Source organism: Chlorocebus sabaeus, chromosome 18, assembly GCF_047675955.1.
Source record: "Chlorocebus sabaeus isolate Y175 chromosome 18, mChlSab1.0.hap1, whole genome shotgun sequence".
NCBI classification, from domain to species: Eukaryota; Metazoa; Chordata; class Mammalia; order Primates; family Cercopithecidae; genus Chlorocebus; species Chlorocebus sabaeus.
The window spans coordinates 50,283,151-50,306,407 of NC_132921.1; the positions used below are offsets into that span (position 1 = coordinate 50,283,151).

The 23,257-nt window shown below is 40.3% G+C and overlaps 1 protein-coding gene across 1 annotated transcript in view; it reads left to right on the plus strand.

Moving 5' to 3' along the window:
* KLHL14 (kelch like family member 14) overlaps positions 1-23,257 on the plus strand; it is a 101,792-nt gene that overhangs the window by 60,262 nt on the left and 18,273 nt on the right. The window contains exon 4 of the mRNA XM_007974346.3: positions 17,780-17,869. Coding sequence (XP_007972537.1) covers positions 17,780-17,869 — 90 coding nt within the window. The remainder of the gene's footprint in view (positions 1-17,779; positions 17,870-23,257) is intronic.

Consider the following 23,257-nt stretch of genomic DNA (forward strand, 5'->3'; position numbering starts at 1 on the left):
GGGAGAATTAATGATGCAAGACATGATAAAATTGCTGGAAAAACACATCCTTGAGTATTTGAGAGGACCTAGTACACAAATAGAGGGCTTGACTTTAGAAAGGAGCATGGAAGGTCCATCCATGCTAACAAAAGGCAGGCAGAGTACAGGTCTACTGATGCAGGTCATTTGGTAGGTATGAGGCAGGGAGGCCGTGAGCATTCTTTTCTAAATGTTTGTATTTTCTTAGTGAAATAGATAACAAGGTTATCAGCTAAAAGTTGTCAGGGAGCAGATGTTTGAGACTTGAGGAGAGAGAACAAATGTGAAATAGTCATTTAGGACAAAGGTAGGCAAACTTTTTCTGTGAAGGGAAAGATAGGAACTATTTTAGACTTTGCAGATCATTTGGTCTCTGCTGCAACCATTCAACTCCGTGGTTGTGGCACAAAAGCAGCTAGAGACAATACATAAATTGTTGGAAGTGGCTGTGTTCCAATAAAACTTTATTAATAAAAACAAATGGTAGGCCCATTTTGGCCCATGAGCCCCTCGATTTGAGAGAATAGAATAATTAATGGACTAAGAAAACATAATAGGAATTTTAGGCAACAATAACATGAATGTAAAATGAGGCTTATTCACATAGTGATATAAATTTATCTAGTCACATTCAGCTCTGTGGGTGTTCACATGGGACTGAATATAGGCAAGATTTGGTTCAGCTACACAACTCTGAAGAATAAAGCAAGAGGCAAGAGGGTTGAGTGTGTATGCCAGGAAATTACTGCAAAGATGAGCTATGAAAACTAAACAGAGTCAGGAGGGAATAAGGATATGATGGTATGATGTGTGAGGAACAGTGAAAAAGAGTCAGGCTTAATGGATTTAGGTCTTGCTACTAGCCCTTGATGCTCAGATACTCTTCCTGAGGGAAGAGGACAGTTCATTAACTACTTTATTAAAGAGTAAGAGATAAATTGTGACTCAAACTTGTTGAGTGACTGCATAGAACAGCCAGCGTTTTGCAGGGTAAGAGTGATGTTACTCCCCATTTTATCACCAGGAAAAAGAGAATCCAAATCTATTCAGAAGTAGTATTTGAATAGATTTGTACTGTAAACACAATACATTGAATAGATTTGTATTGAATAGATTGTATTTTAAACAATCTTGTTTATAATAATATCTAGTTTCTTAGTTATTAAAATTACTCCTTTTCTTCCTCTTTATATTACATAAAGATGTTCTTGCCTATTCCTTCTCCCCAAATACTACATATACCCATTGTCACATGCCAATTAATGGTCTTTTTTCTTTTGCTCTCCCACATTTTCTTTGCCTCTTAGCTTTTACATGCAGCTGTGCTTTACTTTTTCTGGGCTGTGACTTGAAGAGGTTTATACACTTCATATTTTTTCCCTAGAGACCTTTCTTTTGTTGGATTTCCACACTTTGAGATGATGGCTTTTTCTATTTTGGCAGATTCTGCACAGGCGATGAATGTGACCAAGATCTAAGGAGGGGGCCTATTCACTGTTCATACAGTTCAGGATTTACTCCCCTCCTTAAACTCTTCCAGGTCTTTCTACTGAGAGCAGTAGAGTTTGTGGAATTCAGGGACCTCCACCATCTTGGCTCTTGTTATTTTTCCACTTTACATCCCATTGCTCCTTACACCTCCCCTACACGCCAGCCAACTGTTAGGCACCCAAAGCTGCCTAAGAGTTCTCCAGTCACCATACCTTTGTGCACACAGATGACATTGGTGGGACCTCCCTGAAATCCTCTCCATCTGTCCATTTCTCACCCTTCCTTCAATGGCCCAACACAAATCCACCTGTAGTTACTATTTTCCAAGACAACTGAAAAAAGCGATTACTATTATCATGCCTCTTCTTTTTCTGTACTTTGGACCTCTATTACATCATTAACTACAGTCAGCTTTATGTTAAATTTACATGTGCATATAAATTATCTCTCTCTGAGACATGGGCTCCTGGTAGAGATGCTTACATTCTTTTCTGTTTCATATACAGCACATAGTAGGTGTCTGATACATGTTAGTTAAAAATTAAATGACATCCCTTATCCTTCTCATGCAAATGTGAGTTGTTAGCTAGTAAGTTTAAACCAATGTAACTCTGAAAAATACGGGTACTTGTGGCACTTCATCCTATCCACATGTCCAGATATCATCATCTTCTGGAAACCATACATTCCTGCCCCCTTATAACTCAAAATAGTATTATGATTCAGTTCTGTAGTAAATCCATGCTTCAGCAAACTTTTGTTAAGTAGTTAGTATCTCAAAGAAACTGTTTATTTGGAGATGTTTTGCTTGGAGAATATTTGTGAAGAAACTACAGAAAGGGGACAATGAAAGAACAATGTTTTATAGTTTGTAATGAGCCTTGTACTTTACGTAAGTTATCCAATTCAATAGAATTCTCACAATAGCTCTGTGAGGTAGATATTATCATCAACATTTTACTGATGAAGAAAATCAAGGCTCCTAAACTGACACAGGTAAATGATATCAAACCTGATTTGTATGACAATACACTGTCTTCCATTTTAAAAAGCAAATTGTACATAAATCTGTAATACTGAACCAAGTATCTAAACCTACATACTTATTTAATTACCTTTTCATCTTAACCAAATTGTTTTCCTTTCTCTATTTAAAATTTGTAGTATTATTTGCAAATAACAGAACTCCAATTCGATATCACTTTAAACTATTTTGTCTTTAATTTAACAAACACTTATTGGGCATCCACTATGTGCAAAACATTTTTCTACACACTAGAATTTCAGTGGTGAGCAAGACAATCCTTGTCTTACTTATGCAGTTAATACACTAGCATAGAAATAAATCACTTGAGGCCAGGAGTTCAAAACCAGCCTGGGCAACATGGCAAGACTCCATCTCTGCAAAATATTTAAAAATTACCCAGATATGGTGGCACACACCTGTAGTCTTAGCAACGTGGGAAGGCTAAGGTGGGAGGATCCCTTGTGCCTAGGAGTTGGAGGCTGCCGTGAGATATGATCACATCACTGCACTCTATCTCAGATGACAAAATGAGACCCTGTCTTAAAAAAAAAAAAAAAAGTTCTAAAGGTAGGCATTATCAAGTGATATTGAGATCACAAAGGAAGGGTAAGGGAGCAGAGAATGATAGACAAGGGCTTTCTAAATGGCACTGTCAGGAAAGGTCTCTCTTCCAGCAGACACCTGAATTAAATGATAGAGTGAACCATGAGAATATTCAAAGGAAAAACATGTCAGAGGCAGAGAGAGGAGCAAGTGCAAAGGCCTGACACAGGAACATGTTTGGAGTGTTGCAGAAGCAAAGCAGCCAGTATGGCTGGAGCACCATCAGTGAGGCAGCGTGTGGAAAAGGAGCTTGGAAAGGTAGCCAGGGCCAGGCCATGTGATCTTCGCAGACCGTTCTGGAAACTTGAAAATATATTCCAATGAGAAGTAAGGAAATGACTGAATAGAAGGGAATGTCATCACCTGACTCTGGTTTTGGAAGGACCTTTCTCAGTAAATTGTGAAAAATAAGCCAAAAGGGGACAAGGATGAAAACAAGGAGACCCGTGAGGAGGCTGTCGCAAAGGTCTATGGAATATAGGGAGTTTACTGGGCCACATGACCAGGAGGGCAAGGCAGTACTGGCCTAAGAATGACTAAGAAACCAAATTTCAAAATCCCATCAGGATGGCTTCTCTGAAGGTCTCATTTCTCACAACACGAGCTCCTTCTTTGCTCAGACCTGCTTCTCCATTACTGTAAGCAGCTCCAAGATTTGTGGTCAGAAAGAAACGACTCTCCTTTCAGCTCCAGTGTGAAAACCCCTTGCAAGTACCTGGCTGGATCATGCAACCCCCCCTAGACCAATCACTCACATTCTACTGCTGTGTGTACAAACCTGGCTTGGGGGGTCAGGTAATGGGGTGCTCTAGAAGGGGCAGCTAGAAGGGAGAGCAGGATGAAAGAAGTTTGCAGTTTCTTTATTTTTTAAAGATACAGCAGGGGACCTGTGAAGACAGCAGAAGAAGGTAGTGTCTGGGGAGAGATTGAAGAGGGCATGCTGCTACCTAGCTAAGCCAAACCCCAGTGATTTCTCCTATCTCTGGATTTTGTTTTGACATAAATCTTCTATACCACCGCCCTATTCCTTTCAAATGGCCTCATATGGATCTGTATCAGTGTTTCAAATACATTGCAAATGTCCCTAGGGAATAAAAAGGGTGATAATGCCAATTTCTCTGACAAATCCTCTAGCACCTCTGGTGGGATGGTGTTGGGCACTAGTGGATTCTCAGGAGAGATACGCGCATTGGCTCCAACCAGAGGAAATTGGAGCCATGCTTTCTTAAAAAGTGTTCCTCGGGAGCCCAGAAGCAGTTTGTCAGAAATACATCCATCCATCCATAATCAGTTTATTGAATGAGCTTCACATACGAGGCCAGCCAAAAACAACTTGATTTTTTTCAGCCACCGATTTTCAAACCCTCTCTGTTGGATGATTTATCTCTCCCTGTGGTTTGTACCTTGAAAAGTTCTAAAGTGGACCCAGTCACTTTGGATCATTAAATCATCCACTAAATACATTTAAAGTGTCTCCACCTCCTACTGTATCAGGAATTCTCAAGACCACCCCTGGGTTCAGTGACTCACTGGGAGAACTAACAGGATTATGGAATAGCCATACTTACAGCTGTGACTTATTACAGCAAAAGAATACAAAGCAAAACCAGCAAAGGTTAAAGGCACACAGGGCAAAGTCCCGAGGAAACCCAGCTCAAGCTTCCTAGAGTCCTGCTCCCGTGGAGTCACACAGGACACATTCATTTCCAGCATCGAATTGTGACAACACGCTTGAAATGCTATCTACCAGGGAAGCTTGGTTAGAGACTCCAGCCAGGGGTTTTACTGGGGGCTGGTCAGGTAGGCATCTTCTAGAACATACCAAAATTACAGACTACCAGAAAAAAAGGAAGTATTCAGCACAAATCACATTGCTTATACCAACAGTTTGGGTACAGAGAGCTGCTCTTATCAGCTGAGGTAGTGGGAATGCTCCTGAAATCTAAGTTCTCAGATGCCAGCCAAAGGCTAGTTTTGCAGGCAGCCCTTTCTGAGGAAGCAGCCTCAGGCCTGCTATGTGGACTCTTCCTTGCACACCTGTATTAACATGAGAGTGAGCCAGGCTGGCCTGCCCTGAAAGTAATCAGCCATGCTGTGTATTCTGATTTCACCAGGAATACAGCTAGAGGAGGGTGTGGGGTAAAGGGAGAAAATTTTTTTTTTTTTTTTTTTTTTTTTGAGACGGAGTCTCGCTCTGTCGCCCAGGCTGGAGTGCAGTGGCGCAATCTCGGCTCACTGCAAGCTCCGCCTCCCGGGTTCACACCATAAGGGAGAAAATTTTGCTCTTATTTGCCTGGTTTCCAGGACCTGGCTTCCTGCTCCTCAGGAGGCAACTGATACAGAGCTGAGTTTCTCTGGTGATGAGCTGTCTTTATGAGTTCTGTTGTGAGCCTCTTTCTGAAGACATCCTACTGCCCCATGGGCTATACCCACTACATAGCTTTTATTAGGGTCACCTTTGACTGCCAATTAATCTTCTTGTGGTGGGAGGGGGTGTCCTTTCAAAACAGCTCTGGCCAAGCAAGCCTCCACTGCACCAGCTTAGCCTGCAGGAAGGTGCCAGGTACCATCGCCCCCCCAAACCCAGAAGTGCAGGTGACTTCTCCCCCAGCTCTCCTTCACACTCTCGTGACAGACAGCTTTCCCCCAGCCTCTTGCCTTCAGACGTCTCCCTGTGCCTGTCAAGCTCCAGGAGACGCGCACACATCTGATTCAAGAATTGTCCCACTCTCTGCCTTGTCTTTAGGGTGGAGGGTGAGACGATCATTATTTTCTCTTGTTGATGGAAAATGCACAGTATTCCCACAACTACTTAAAAAAAAACTACTCACCAATTGTCTTCCACATCTTTGTACGTATAGACTGAAGGCATGTGCGTGGACATGCAGACAACCAGTTCAAACCAGTTTTAGGGGCCAAGTTATCAAGTCCGGTATGTATCTTTAGATTGTCTTAGCACGAGGGTCTCAGTCTATATTCTAAGACTGGAGAAGTGGAAAATATTCGTATCATTCATAAATACATTCATAAAAAAATATTACTTAGTATTCAGTGAATGTCTAGTTTTGCCAGTTTAAAAACAGTGCCAAAAAAGGGGTAAAGGGATTCATCATGTTGTTCTACATGCTCTGACCTGCACTGCTTCGGTTCTTCACTTTTTCCCAGCAATCAAGATTGCAGAACCTCCTGGAAAGATGGCTTTAGGCCTCATCATGGCCCTGACCATCCACCTTGGGCTCATCTCCTAAGATCACGGACTGCACCTTCACTTCCCTTATGTGTGACGAGCTGTTGACTCAATATAATCCTGATGTCCTGGCCCAACTGCTCTAGTACTTACTGGACATAACACATACACCTGCATACACCATGAAATGGCCGTTAGAGGACTGTATGACAGATCCTTCTGAATCCTTGCAGTGAAATCGGCTTTAGAGTCAAATAAGTGCAATGGCACCAATAACACACTGAGATAGCTAGAACAAATGCAATGACAGATTATCTAACAGGAACAAAGGTATTGCTCACAGTTCTGATAATGCTACCAATTGCTTCCAGAATGATTAGGTGGCTTCACATGTCAGGAAAGATTTAATTAGAGCAGAGGCTGTGATCACCGGATTGTCTAAGAAGAGAGTGGTCCAGAAGGAAACCTGAGTAGGTAAAGCAGGCCCGCTGTCCAAAAGGACAGTATAGATAAAAGCATGTTCCTCTTATTTGCACCATTGTCTCCCAACACATTTTCTCAGACCTCAGTTAAAAAGTTGATATTATGGCTGGGTGCGGTGGCTCAAGCCTGTAATCCCAGCACTTTGGGAGGCCGAGACGGGCGGATCACGAGGTCAGGAGATTGAGACCATCCTGGCTAACACGGTGAAACCCCGTCTGTACTAAAAAAATACAAAAAATTAGCCGGGTGAGGTGGTGGGCGCCTGTAGTCCCAGCTACTTGGGAGGCTGAGGCAGGAGAATGGCGTAAACCCGGGAGGCAGAGCTAGCAGTGAGCTGAGATCCGGCCACTGCACTCCAGCCTGGGCGACAGAGCGAGACTCCGTCTCAAAAAAAAAAAAAAAAAAAAAAGTTGATATTGTAATAATTTAACATTTATTTGTTTGTTTGTTTGTTTGTTTATTTATTTAGAGACAGTCTTGCTCTGTCGCCCAGGCTAGAGTGCTGTGGTGTGATCTTGGCTCATTATAACCTCCACCTCACAGGTTCAAGTGATTCTCCCGCCTCAACCTCCCAAGTAGCTGAGATTACAGGCATGTGCCACCACATCCAGCTAATTTTTGTATTTTTAGTAGAGATGGAATTCCAACATGTTGGCCAGGCTGGTCTCGAATTTCTGGCCTCAAGTGATCCACCTGCCTAGGCCTCCCAAAGTGCTGGGATTGCAGGCATGAGCCACCGCACCCGGCCATAATACAATCTTTTTAAAAATTTTATTTTATTTTGTAATTGACAAATAATAATGTCTAGGGTACACAGTGATGTTTTGCCACATATAATGTATAGTAATCATATTAGGGTAATTAGCACATTAATCATCTCAAACATTTATCATTTCTTTGTATTGGGAACATTCAACGTTCTCCTTCTAGCTATTTGAAGCTATATGGTATGTTATTGTTAACTGTAGTCATGCTACAGTGATACAGAACACTAGAACTTATAAGAAGATTTCAGACATTGATCTAATTCTAATAATTCATTTTTTAAAAATTAAGCTAATATTTAAAAATTATATCACAGGGCCTCGCCCAAGGCCTGGCACTTAGCAGGTGCTCAGTAAATATTTGTGGAATCTGTGTGCCTTTTCCTGATAATGACACTTACTGCCGCAACAGCCTGGAAAAATCTCTTTTCAGCCTTATGATTAAGCTTAAGCCTCACTTTCTCACTGAAGTTTTAGTCATTTCCTCCCTAGAGCATCTATTGCTCTTCTACCTGGAGAACTCTGTATCCTATTTATCTGTTCTCATGTTCTCTCTCTCTCTGTCTACACAGTGAGCTCTGGGATGAAGGAATGGTATACAATTCATCTTCATCTACTCAGACGTTAGCATACTAACCAATAGGTACACAGTACATATTTTTGAATGAAATGAATTAGCTGCTTGAAATATGATTTTTTTTTTTTTTTTTTTTTTTTTTTTTTTTTTGAGACAGAGTCACGCTCCGTTGCCTAGGCTGGAGTGCAATGGTGCGATCTCAGCTCACTGCAACCTCCACCTCCTGGGTTCAAGCAATTGTCCTGCCCCAGCCCCCGAGTAGCTGGGATTACAGGCGCATGCCACCACCCCCGGCTAATTTTGTATTTTTAGTAGAGACAGGGTTTCAACATGTTAGACAGGCTGGTCTCGAACTCCTGACCTCTGGTGATCTGTCTGTCTCGGCCACCCAGAGTGCTGCGATTACAGGCGTGAGCCACTGTGCCTGGCCCGAAATATGATTCTCAGTTAGACCTTCTGATACCTTATAGGTTTTCAAGTGAACCACTAGAGTTCACTTTCCCATATTTGAGTATGTGGGTTTGCATCAGAAAACGCCTCTTATAAATCCTCGTTATGTAGGCCACACCCATTTCCTTCCTTCTGCCCTCAATAACATGGGGGCAACTATGGGGCCATCATCCAAGATAATTTAAACTACGTAACAATCATTTTTGCTATCCTGTTGCCGTATCATCCACCTTATAAATCGCCCTGACTCCCTTAACCTTTGTCAAAGATTTTATTATCAAATGCTTAAAGAACATGTGTTGCTCTACTACTTTAATTCATTTAGAAGGTTTACTATTTTTGACACGATCCTTTTGCGGTGTAGAACAATAAAAAGTATCAGAGTGGTACTTTCTCCCAGAAAAATATGATCTGGAAGATATTGTGTTGACACTTGGAAAAGGGCAATCATCAAAGCTCTAGAGTGTTTCATTGACATATGTCTGAAATACACAACACTTTGTGAAACAGGAAGAAAAACTAACCTTTGAAAGAGATGGCAGCTTTCATTCCCAAAGATGTTTTACTCTCCAAAAGTAAAAGTAAAACTGTATTTAAGTTCCTACTAGCATGCCAGGAAGTATTCAAAGTAAAACAGTTGATATTAAAATAACATGATCATAATTTAGGAATATATTAGTGAAAATATTTGAACTAAGATAAAAATAAGACTTTGAAGGTCAGTTTTGCTTAAACAGGTAATAGAAGTCCAATGTGAAATCACATTAATCTCACTGCTTATTAGCACTTCCCCGAGTTAAGTGTTCAGAACTAAAACTGTAAATCAACAAGGTTTTACTGAAAACCTTTGCCCTTGGCACAATTAGGTGTTATCATAGTTCTGGAAAGAAATAATATATGGCCAGCCTTTGAAAAGCTTACAAATCTCCTTTGCTTAAAACTGACATACGTGTTGCATGGTGACATCAATCCTAGAAGCCATAGAATCCTTACCAAAGGCACCCTTTCTTCTTCTTTTCTTCTTTCACTTCCTCCGCCCTTCGCATCTTCTGGCATCCATCACAATTTTTTCCACCTTCCAAAAAAGTGAATTCCATAGTCTCTTAGCTAGCATTCAGTCATTTGTGCTATTCATTGATCAATAAATCAACATTTTCTGATACATTAATATTTCTGATTACTATGTTATGCCTAAATGCTATAGGGATGCCAGAGTCTGGCCCAGTACTATGTGCTGGGTTCTGTGCTAGGCATGAAGCTATGGAGATGATAGCATCTGGCCTTCAGGGGCTCATAGATCTTTTGGGGGTGACAAGCCAAAAGCAAGCCTTTTTAATACACTGTTTCATCACTTGGCAAGTGACACAGTAAAAGCATGCATTTAGTCCAATCATTGCACAAATGAGGGAGTGATTAAATAATCTTCATAGTCAAGAAAACTGACCCCTAGATACAATTTTGAACTATGAGAGACAAGCTCTCTTGGTTCTTGCACAGCCTCCTAAATGCACACTTTTTTTAGATTCATACACCTTAAACTCACTTAAGTAAATTCATCTCCAGGGATTATGAAAATCTGGCTTGGTATGTGCAGAACAAGTAGGAGGTAAGGGAGAAAGTGCTGGCCACCTTTGCGTTAATTCAGAACATTTGCCAACTCATAACTGGATTCAGACCATAAAAACTCTTACAGGGTTAAACTTTCCAGACTAACTGTCCATAATGATCAAATCATCCCCCAAATATACAAAATGTTTCCATTTATTTGTAGTTTGAAACTATAGTAGAGTCAAAATATAAAAGAAAAAAAGTAGTAGAGCTTTTTCTATGGATTATTTATTCAATAATATCTATCAAGCACTTCGTAATGTGTAAAATGTTTTACTGTGTAGCTGTTGCTATCTCCAGGAATGCGTTAGCCAAGTTGCTAGATCTTTGTTGTAAGACTGAATGGTAGGATTAAACTAACTAGCACATTTTAAAACATTTATGTTTCTCAATTGCATTTACTTAAAATTGAAGAATTTTTTTTTTTTTTTTTTTTTTTTTTTTTTGAGACGGAGTCTCCCTCTGTCGCCCAGGCTGGAGTGTAGTGGCACGATCTGGGCTCACTGCAAGCTCCACCTCCACGGTTCATGCCATTCTCCTCCCTCAGCCTCCCAAGTAGCTGGGACTACAGGCACCCGCCACCACGCCTGGCTAATTTTTTGTATTTTTAGTAGAGACGGGGTTTCACCATCTTAGCCAGGATGGTCTCGATCTCCTGACCTCGTGATCTGCCCACCTTGGCCTCCCAAAGTGCTGGAATTACAGGCATGAACCACTGTGCCTGGCCAGAAGTTTTTGTTTTGTTTTGTTTTTGTTTTTTTAAAAAAACCTTCTAAGATCCCATGACAAGGACTATTCAATATTATTAAAGTGAAGCATCTTTCTTTCAGGTTATTTGTTTTCAACAGCATGTAATTGCTATTTGAATTTGCTTCAATGAGTAAATATTTCACAAATATATATTCTAGCAGTATGATGCTTCCAAAATATCATTTATTTTGTTCATTCCTAGAAAAGAATACCTTAAAAACAGAAATTATGTAATTATAAGTAACAAATTATATCAAAAACTCAAACTCAACAAAAATGTGCAAAATACAAATGGATTTTAAATGTAGGAACATTTGCTGCACCTGTACCACAAATAAATAAAGATTTAGATTTTAACTAGACATGAATTGTTCACTCACCATATTGGCAAAGATACAAGTGTAAAAATGGGTACAATATGATGATATCCATCAAAATGTAAAATGTACCTATTCTTTGGCCCAGAAATTTCACTTACAAGAATCAATCCTACAGATAAACTATGCACGTGTGTTATGTATCTGCAAGGACACTCAACACAGCACTGCTTGTAACAGCAGCAACCTTCAAAGCATGACCCTTCTGTCCATCCCTACTGTCCCCTCCCGGTCAAGCCTCCATCTTCTCTCATCTAGATCACAGAAGGAACCTCTGCTTGGTCCCCCCTCTTTTCCTTCTTTTCCTCCTACAACCTCAATAGTAGCCAGACTGATATTTTTAAAACATAAATCAGATTATGTCATTCTGCCACTTAAACCCCTCCCATGCCTTTTCATCATGCTTAGCATAAAATCCGCCATGCTTATTCTGGCTCATAAAGACCTGCATTTCAGCCTGTGTCTGCCTGCTGACTTCATCCCATGCCTGTTGGGCCCTCACCCAAGGTGCTCACAACACACAGGCTTCTCAGGCACAATCAACTTGCTTCTCAGGCACAACCTGCTTCTCAGGCACAACCAACTCATTCCCACTTCTGGACCAACTGCTTCAACTAAAATAATAGACAGGCACTCACTCTCTACCACATCATCCCATTGTATTTCTCTTTATGTCATCTGTCATCACCTGGCTGTGCTTCTATTTGTTATTTATCTATCTGTGTTCTTCCTCTCTATCATATAAGGTCTAGGAGAGCAGGAATGTTGTCTGCCTCGTTCAGTTAAGTATTATCAGCAACCAGAAAGGCGCCTGCACCTATTGAGTGTTTAGTGAATGTTTGTTGAATGAATTAACCATCAGAAGGAAATGGAATCAATGATAGAATGCCCATCAAATGGAACACTGTGCAGCCACTTAAAATAAATCAGTGGACAGTAATGCCAGCATTATCTTCTGACCATGTCGTTCCACACTGCACTGGTCTGCCCTGGGCCTCTCTCCTCAACCTCATCTCAGATCCCTGTGTTCTGGTCTTCTTGCCGTCCCTCACACATTTCAAACCTGTGCCTCAAGGTCTTTGCATTTGCTGTTCTTGCATCTACACCCTGGACAGCTCCCTCACTCACTTCATCTCCTCACAAGTCATCTACTCAGAAAGGCCTTCCCTGAGCACTGGTAAAACTCACTAACCTTGCCACTCCCTCTCTCCGACCCAGATTTATTTTTCTTCTTACACTTATCATTTGAAACAAAAGAGCTTATTTCTTTGTGTCTGTGTTTATTATGTGCTTCCCCTGACTAGTGTGTACCTGGTTTGCTGCTTACCACGACCTCCCCTGCAGGTACAACATTGCCTGGCATGGAGTAGCACCAAAACAAATACTTGATTAATGGACAAAGAATGAATGAATGTATTATTAAGTGCGAAAAAGCAAGACACTAAACAGTATGTCTGTAGTATGCTGCTGCCATTTGTGTTAACAAAAATGACCCAGATGTATAATGTCTCTGGAAAGAAAACCCAAGAACATAGTAACAGAGACTGCCTCTGTGGTAGAGAACTGAAAGGCTGAGGGCGGGCCGAGGGTAAGAGGAAGACTTATTTGTTCTGTATGTCCTTTTTTTTAAGATTGTATTTTTACCATGGGCATTAATTATTTTTTCAAAACAATTGAGAACTTTGTTATATCTGACAGTTTTGCAAGCTTATGTGTTTGAGACTAAAAATATCAAGGCCTTCACAAATGTTACATCTAATTGATAAACATTCAATAACCATCTAGTTAGCAAGTCTATATTCTTGGCCCTGTGCAATCTCTTGTTTGGATATTCATGAAAATTTGGGGGTTGCAAAGGATACCTATGCTTTCTGCTGGAAGAGGTTTACATTCCGTAGATGTAAAATGTGAGAAGAGGAGACACAGTAGTGTGGATCTCTAGTACAATAAGGCCTTCAGGAATACAAACAAGACCCCTGGACATTTTATAGGCCAGGAAAACAGCCTCTGTAACCAAGATATTTCAAATTTCAAGGTTGAAATATGTCCTCATTGCTTAAAAAAAAAAAATCTGCCAACAGACTCTACCCACCCTTAACTGGCTGATTTTCTCAATGTTTTTTCTGGCTCTATCAAACAAATGTACTCTGCTTTAAGAAAACCAGCTATTCTAATATCCAGATTTATAGGAAATCATTTAAAGGAATGTCTTCTTGCTTTAAGGATTCATTCAAATATCATAGTAATAAACACGTTTAAAATACGATTCAATAAAAAAAATTATACACAAATTTCAAAAACACCATCACTGAACACTCAGGAACTCAGTAATTACTTGCTGGATGGATGAACATACCTATTGAAAATCAGTAGAGTGAAATGGGTAAGGGCGTGAGTCAGGGTCCAGATATCCCCATGTTTGGATTCTATCTCTGCCGTTCGGTACCTGAGTCTGACCTTCAACAAGTGACTTACCCTCTCAAGGCCTTTTAGTGTTTCTAAAAAAATGAAATGAATGAGTAATGCCTCCTTTATGATTAGTTGTATTAAATGGAAGATGTGAGCCAATTTAGGTAAATACACTATCGGTATATTTTATCATTTATTATTTCCTTCACTTAATTTCTGCTTGGCCAAATGTGAACAAATGAATAGCAAGAATGCAACTGTTTTTGTATTTCCAAAGTCATAATATAGATAAATATGATTATATATTTAATGTACATATATGTGGCACATAGTAAATGTTTGGTCAGTGCTGGTTATTATTGCAAAAAATAACAGAGAATTCCCAGAGAGTTTGACTCCGTTTTCCCATCCACAGAGACCAATTTTGTGCATAAGATCTCAGGACATTGTATTGCTCTGGTACAGGGAGGGGTAAAAGACTGTATAAATGAGATTTTTATGGCCTTAAAGTTATGGGGAAACAATTAACAGGTACATAAGTTAATTGTGGCAGAGATTCAGCTTGTTACAATTGCTAACATCTATTTCCTGTGTGATGATTAGTCATTCTGCAGAGTAAATACTGTGACAATATCCTCTCCAAGTTTATTTTATAGTATTACCTGATTCCTACTTTCTTAATTGAAAGTATTAAATGTAAATGTTTTATTTAATTTCCCAAGACTAGAATAGAATTTTGAGTGCTTGGAGTGGAAGGGAAAAATGGTACAGATTGCTTGAAATTTAGAGATGAAATGAAGTGCTCCTTCAGGTGATGAAAAGTGTTTTCTTCTCCAATTTTCTGGCTTTTTTTTTTTTCTTTCCTCCTAGCACTACCTGTTTGTTTAATAAAGTTGAGAAGTCTCACAAAGGGCCTTATAAACACGTGTTATTAGATTTTAAATCTGATTTGAAAGTGCCTCTCTCCTACTCCCTCTGAGTAAAGTGACCTTTTTAAATGGAGGGAAGTGGGTTTAGATGACAGTCATGATAAATGCGGTCATGTTCACTCAATAAAATAAGGCCCAGTGCATTTGAGGATAAATCAGTGAAATGTACAGCCCCACCTGTCTGTCTCCATCATTCATTTCCACTGTCACTTTCACAGTGGCTGATGGATCACAGTTGCTGTAAAATTAGACAGCCTTTAATCTCATTTCATCCTGATTAGCTTCTCTTTCCCCTTTCCCTCTAACTCACTGACTGACACGCTAAAAACTCACACTGGGCTGTATGTGAACCTGGAGTACAAACCTCCCCCTCTACCTGCTTGTGAGGGCGAGACACTTCTCCACCTCTGGAGAAATCTGGAAAGAAGCAGGCATGTATCTGTTATTTAAAAGAAAATCAATAAGTGCAGTACCCAAGGCCATTTTAAACAATTGTTTGCTCCTGTTCACTACCCTATTTATTTTGCTTTTCTTTGGGCTTAATCAGAAGTCAAAGAAATTAGGTCTTTTGCAAAATTCAAACATTGATTGAATATAGATTTTTTTAAAATAAAATTGGGAGAGTTTTATATTCAGAATAATTTCAAAGAGCATTTGAGTGTATTTATAGCCTTTCAATTCAGAGTAATAATTCAGAAAAGACAATAATTCAGGAATGAGAATACTGAAATGCTGAGCCAAGAAATATAGCAGACAGGTTTTAAAACAAGGGTAAAAATGTGTAAATAGATGAGAATTCCTTCAAGTAGCCTTTAAATTAGGACTTCAAAGACCTTCTTTTCTCTTATTTTGAAGAGTTCAATAGTTAGCTTAGTGCAATAGTTTCATTTGTTTGCATAAAACATAACAATAGGGGCAATCAAATGAAAAAGAGGCTTAAAAATAAATCATGTATTGTTTCCTTCACTTAATTTCTGCTTGCCTGAATGAGAGCAAATGAATGGCAAGAACAAAACACAGGTGTCATTTTATTTTCAGAGACTGTACTTTATTATGAAGCTGGACTTCTGGTTTAAAAAATAATGATACCATTTTTCATTATTTATAAGATTTGGGCAAAATGTTGAACTGACCGAAAGTTTAAAAGAAATATTTGAAGAGCTGTGGTCATAGAATAAGTTTGTTGCAGCTGATGGCCTCTATGACTGCTCTGTATCTCATGTGAATTGATGCATACGGCTGACAATTAATGCTGAGTAAGTTTACCACTGGCCAGAGGATGTTACCGTCAACTGGAGTGGCACCAGGTTGTTCACAATACGATAACGGAAGCTTCGTTTTGTTTTTGGTATTTTGGAACCAGCATTATGCTCCAAATAATGATGAACTAATTAAAGGGAAGAAAATCTTTCAAACATATTCCACCTCTGTTGCTCAATGAGCCCCACGTATACTCTGCCACAATGAATTCTGAGTAGTGAAGGCTGCAGGATCTACACAGGTAAAAGTGTTTTTCAAAGAGATAAAGTGAGGATTGATGGGCTAAAGGACATTCTTGAGATGACTCTCAAAGTCAATTGACCTGATTCATGGACCACACAAACCACTGCCCACCCAATTTCTACATTATCCCCCAGATTGGAGGTTTACCTACCAATGCCTTCCGCCTTGTGGGTATAAGTTCAAAAACAATGCATATTTACAGTACAAATATAAATAAGTCAGTAGGTAAATAAACAAAACAAAACTCCTAAAATCCCATGGTAAGAAGGTTAAATGATCTGATTTGCTCTTTCAGAGGCTGTGTTGTAAGTCTCAAACCTGTGCCTGTTTCTTATTTTTTATTTACATATCTTAGCCAGCATAAGTGCTTCCTGAGAAAAATAAAAGATAATAAAAACAAAATGAAATGAGAGCTATATAGCACCCAAAATAAGTCAGGCGTGAGATAGGTCTCCTCACTTTCTCTCTCTCTGCATTGGCAAAGGAGCACAAAGTAAGAGTTGGCCCTGACTCATATTGATTTCCCACTGCACTGGTTTCTTAAGTGCTCTGTTGATCCGTGTCAAGAAATAAGTTCCCTGCCTGAACATGCACATCACCTCCCCATTTGTCCTCACCTAGATTTAAGGTGCCCATATGATGAGCTGAACAAGGACATCATTTTTCCTACTGGCCCAAACCACTGTAGGAGATATAACTAATGCTCTGTATGTTTACATTTACCATAGGATATTATTGTAGTAGAGACTAACACTGCACAGCATGAAAGGAGACAGGAGCATCCTATTCTGGTATTTTGTGTCTCCCTAAAGGAAATGTAAATCAGAACAAATACAGAGAAAGCTGGCATTAGTGGGTTTCTGAATAATGTCCCCTCCTCACATCCACCACATTTGGACAGAGAGAAGGGAGAGGCAAGGAGAATAGATATTTGTGATGTTCCTGACAGTTTTCATCTTTGTTACAGAAGAGCTCCTAAGCAGATAGATAGAAAATGTGTGATTGTGCTGCTAATGACATTGTACAGGAAATTAAGCGTATACATTTGGAGGAGGCATTAAATCAGCAGGACCTTAATTTAAAAACTTAAAACTGTATGGAAATTCAGCTTGTTCATTGCTGTGGAATAGAAAGCTACCAAGCACCCTGAGTCTGTTTATGGAAAGACTGCCAGCAAACCAAGTTGGGCAGAGCATCTTAATGGCTCCAAGTGTATTCAGGGATACTTCTTCCAAGAAGTAACCCCAGCCCTGACCATTTAGGAGTGTCAGTCGTTCAGATCACTATCCACATCATCAGGCAGGTTAGGAGAACCTAGGAATTGAAAGCAGCATGACAGGTTGTTCTTGACTAATTTCTGGAATAACATTATGTAAAATTAGTCAAAAGGGGTTGGGTTTGAAACCACTGGGAACACACCGCTGAGTCACTGCATAGGGATCCCTGGATTGGTGACTAGCGGCTTGGCTACCTGTGCGTTCTTCTTCCTCTGACTCAGTCTCACATTTTATGCACTTCAGTGAAACAAATAGCCAGTGAGCCAAGGTAGCAAATTCTGAGATGGAAAATTTCATATGTCTTTTTTTTTCCTTAATTTCAGTTATGCCATACAACAGTGCCCACCACTGCGTTGTGGAGGTGGAAAACTTCTTGTTCGTGTTGGGTGGAGAGGACCAGTGGAATCCGAATGGTAACTATTGAACAACTTAATTGGAGGTGCTCAGCAACTATGTGTGTAATGAAGGGCATCAGTAGCAGTCCATTTTGTAATTAGTGTGGAAAATACATTTCTGTGCAACGGGGACAAATGAAGTAGTCAGGAAATGGGGCTGACAATTGGAGAGAGGGTCAATCATTGAGCTAACTGGGGACATGTGTAGCAGAGCGATCACTCATCAACTGTCTAGGGATTTGGCTTCGCAGTGATACCCCAGCCCCTCTCCTTATCCATCCCCTGAGGAATGCTACAAGCATGAGCACAAACTCCCTAGAGGAAGGGAGCAAGCTGCAGCTGTTAAGAATCCTCACCATCTTCTCCAACACCTTTCTCCCATTTTATCAACAGAATAATGTGGGTTGCAATACACAAGCATTATGTCCAGTCATGATGCACATAACTTTAGCTGAAGTTATTTTGCAGCAGGTATTACTTGACATCCATTCCAGTTGCTGTACCTTTTGCAAGTGCTTCTTCCATAGATTATCCACCATCCTCCCTGTTGATGTGATTATGTCATAAACTTATTGCAAAGAGAAATTAAACATTTTAACGCACTTCCCAAATCGAACACAAGAAGAACACTGTGGCTTGCAGAATATGCAAAATTATCAAGATATTTTTGGAAAGCTTGCACATGAAGGAGGAGTTGCAGTTGTAGCCTTCTGTGTAACAGAGATAATTATGACTGAGAAACTATAAAACAGCTTGCAGGTACACATTTTTACTTTAAAACCCCAGAACATCCAGCTGAAATTACATATACTGCATATATTTTATTGTGAACGCTCTCTTTCAGCATCTGCACCAAGGCAAATTATAGAAAATTGTTACATCTGTTCAGTCTAGAAAATCTTCAAGGAAAACAATCCAAGTCACCCTCCAAGAACATTTCTTTTAAGAGAGGGGGACATTCTTTCTCAAGACCTGCAGCTTTGTTGTGCCACATTTTCTAGTGTTCGAAAGAAGACAGTTCCTGGGCTCTGTGAGAAACAGATTTGGAACAGGAGCAAGGATGATACTTCATGTCTCTCCCCTAACTTACCTTTGTAGTGATAGATTCGATATGTTACCAGAAAACTCTGACATGCGCACAATGCATTGTAAACTCCTCATTTACTATTTAACTTATCCTTCTTCAGAAGTGATTTGAACTGTAAGGAACATTTGTAAGCAAACACACAGTGTGCAGCCGCTGGGTTTATCTAAGCAAATAATCTGCAGAACATTCTTTTTGAAGACCAGGTTAAAACTAAAACATGACAAGAGAAAACAGGAACATCTTCAGCCTACTGCGCTTCGCAGGTAGAACAGGCCTTTGTTAAAATAGCAGTCTTGGTGCCACAGTTCATTCTCACAAAACACTGTGAATCTGCCTGACTTAAGGTCTTAAGTCAGACCTTAAGCAGCAACACAGAAAACCTGTTCCACAGTCATATGCAAAGAAAATAAATAAATAAATAAATAAATAAATAAACAAACAAACCTGTAGCTACTTGCTGTTCAATTTCTAATCAAAGACACATCTGAGAGAATTGGGTGGGAGGAACAGGGGAGAGTTGAAAGGACATACTCCTTCCTCTAGTCTAGAGAATCAAGATTTTATCTTTGAACTAATTCAGACTCCCATAAAATCATGCTGTTGGATTACACTGATTTTCTCTTTCCCGGCCCTGAGAGGAACTGCAGTTGGGTTTAAAGCCATCAGTGAATATGCTGTGAGAAATGACTAGAAACAGCACACAACTGCATTTACCATAGGGATGGTTCTCACCATTGCCACTCATGGGCTCCCTGTGAAGCCCCAGAGGATAAATTCTTTAGACCAAAGTACTGAGGCATTGTGTGCTTTTGAAAATTATTACTAATGCTAACCATGTGACTATTGTGTCTCTTCTCTTTGCTTTAACCACTAGGATGCACAGAACTAAATTTTAGTATAACTTTAATTACTATATTTTAATTTTACCTTTAGCCTTAATACAGGCCTGGGAGTGCGCTCTCTCTCTCTCTCTCTCTCTCTCTCTCTCTCTCTGTATGTGTGTGTGTGTGTATGTGTGTGTGTAAGATCCCTTTTTAGAATTTTGGAAGCTTCCACATGAAAGGCTGAGTCATTGTGTCCCTGACTCATTTGGCACGTGACGTCATTTAGCATAGATTTGGGCAAAGGAGGCTGGACCATGGGCTGGGCTCACCGAAATAGAGGAGAACTGGTTACACCTTACGGCAAGCAGGCCAGTCTTATGCACTTCATGTCAGTCATTGGCTAAAGCCTTCCCCCAGGTGGGGCATGAGGGAAGGCAATGAGGTGGCCTGTTCAGCAGCAGGAGCTGCTGTGACCATGGGCAGCCAGCATTCAGCAGCCAGAGAATGGGTGAACAAGTCTGGTAAAGGAATCTGGGCTAAGGACGAAGGGCATCTGCCACAATCCCATGAATCGTTTCCATACTCCATCCATCTGGTCAACAATAGTTAACTTCATTAGTATTATTGGTAGTACTTATTGAGTACTCCTTATTGCCAGGAACTTTGCTAAGCACGCACCTACATCATTTCACTTAGTCCTCACAAGCATCCTGCAAATCATTCCATGGTAGCTCTAGTTTTACTATGAGAAGACTAAGCCTGAAGAGGTTAAATGACTTGCCAGCAGACATAGCTTACAAGAAGCTGAGCTGATTTCATCCTAGGTCTATCTGATTTCAGAGCCGTCGTCTTTAGCCACTGTAATATACTGTGTTTCACGTAACCATATGTATTTGGTTAGATGTGTAACAGTCATGTTTTGCTGTTGATCTTGATCTTGTGAAATTAAATCAACATTGGATCACATGGAAAGTGGCTCCCACTCACTCACAAGGAACTCTTCATCATTCCTCATTTTAAAAACTGTGAAGAGACTCAACCATCTCTAAAATATGAGAGTCTTGTATTGTAATACCTCATGCAATTAATACCAAAACATATAAAGGATAGTAATTCTATGATAATATATAGCATGCTTTAACATCACTGCTGGCATGGAGAAAGCTTTTAAATCCGTGGGTTCAGATGTTATGTATGTCAGTCCCAAAGATGAAATCTTCTTAAGTTAAACATTAGTTCTTATGACAATGGTATCTGAGATGTGTGCCCTTGAAGTAAAAAATTGCGAATTTCAATACATGCTCATAAAACACAAACATATACTCATTGAAATAAATATAATTATATCTATTGATGATCTACTGATGACCACAACTTGAAGTCAGCAAATATGTTAGTTATGGGAAATATAATCAAAATATACACATAAGGTTTTCTACTCAGATATAATTATTAACTCCTATCAACTCTCTTCATGTCATTAGTGATAGGAATGCATGATCCTCTTCTAATAGATATGCATAGACTCTGTCAGTGCCCCAGCTTATGGAAACCCAGTTTACATTTGTCACTTCCTGATAACTGGCTCCCAAAACAACTGCTCATAGGGAACTTCTTTTCTTCCCACCTCCTTCTCCTCTACATTGGCTGGAAACCGCCACCCTTTGCCCCATTCATCACATCAGCCCAGTGCTAAGCAACAATGTTGGTGACAGGGCACCAGCACAAAAAAGAAAAGTGGAGGAAAATGAGAAAAAAATATGAAAAGGATGAGAAAAAACAGAATGCGTGAAGATAATCCAAAATTTCATAGCATATGGCCGCCACTCTCAGGCTGCTGGTAGCATCTCCATAGTAGCCACAAGGAAGGCGAATAACCCCATTTCATCCCACCTTCCTCACTCTACCACATTCATTTCTCCTGAGGTTCATTATCCTCTCTGCACCTCCTTTGCCACCTCCAGAATGCCTTCCTTCTTTTCGTCTTCCCAGTCTTCCATTCTTGCCCTATTTTTGCATCTTCTTTGGGGGTTCTGGGGACAGGGTCTCACTCTGTTATCCAGGCTGGAGTGGTGCAATCATAGCTTACTGCAGCCTTGAACTCCCGTCCTTGAGCAATACTGTCACCTTAGCCTCCTGAGTAGCTGGGACCACAGGCATAAGTCACCACGCCCAGACTCTTTTGCATCACTGACCCTGCCTCTAGAAACTATTTTCTCATCTCACATCCATGTTACACCAGTTTCTGCTTAGCCTTCTCTGAATCAAGGCCACTACCATTACAACCCGAAGTGAACATTGCTAGTTTCTACCACCACTGCTCAGCACGTGAAGGCACTCTCGGCCCCATTGCCAGGAGGAGGCAGATATCATCTTCCAAATGGAAATTCTAAACCAAACATCTAGAGAAACATTCCTATACACGGTGGGTAGGTTCTACTTTCCTATGAATATCATTAATCTTCACCTGAATTTGGGAATTAACCTTGGAACTTGACTAAGAATGATGATATTTTTTCTACACGGAAATGATTGCAGATTTCACAAAAACTCACTTATTAACCAGCTCTAGACATAATTCTTTCTTGAGCTGGAGCCTCCTTATGTGAAATACAAATCTTCTGAGTCTTCCTTTCCCCCTGGTACTCTTATCTCTTCCTGTATGTCCCCAAATAAAACTCACTTTACCACTCAACCTAACCATCCAAACTTTCCCACATGATTCCTGTAACTCATGATCTCACATCAGCAAAATATCTATAATCCTTAAATTCGCCTCTGAGTGGTTCCTTTAACTTCTTTTCTAATCAAAACCTAGCGCTGTTTTGTTTTGGTTTTGCTTTGTTTTGTTTTTGTGGAGTCTCACTCTGTTGCCCAGGCCGGAGTGCAGTGGTGCGATCTTGGCTCACTGCAACCTCTGCCTTCTGGGTTCAAGTGATTCTCCTGCCTCAGCCTCCCGAGTAGCTGGGATTACAGGAGCCTGTCACCATGCCTGGCTAATTTTTGTATTTTTAGTAGAGATGGGGTTTCACCATGCTGGCCAGGCTGGTCTTGAACTCCTGACTTCAAAGGTCTGCCCGCCTTGCCCTCCTAAAGTGCTGGGATCACAGGCATGAGCCACTGCACCCAGCCAAAACCTGGCTATCTTCTGAGAGTTAGCCACTCTTTCTAATGGGAGCCAGTGTATATCTTCTTCCCCAACATACTTCATATTATTGGAGGCAAGAAGCTTCTCTGTTTTCTCTTTATTGCCATTCTCAATCCCTTAAAACCCCAAGCACTTTAAAGGATATCTGCAGATGATACCATTTGCTGCCTCTTGATGTGGCAGTAATCCACTGTTTTGCCGGTAATGCCACCTTTTCACTGACCATCATCCCCTCGTGACCTTACTTCCCATTTTACTGAGCTTAGCGTCTATGGCCCATCCCTATAAACACTCTCCTCATACACCTGCCGCCTTTTGTTCTCTTTCTCCTTCCTCTGAATTTGCCT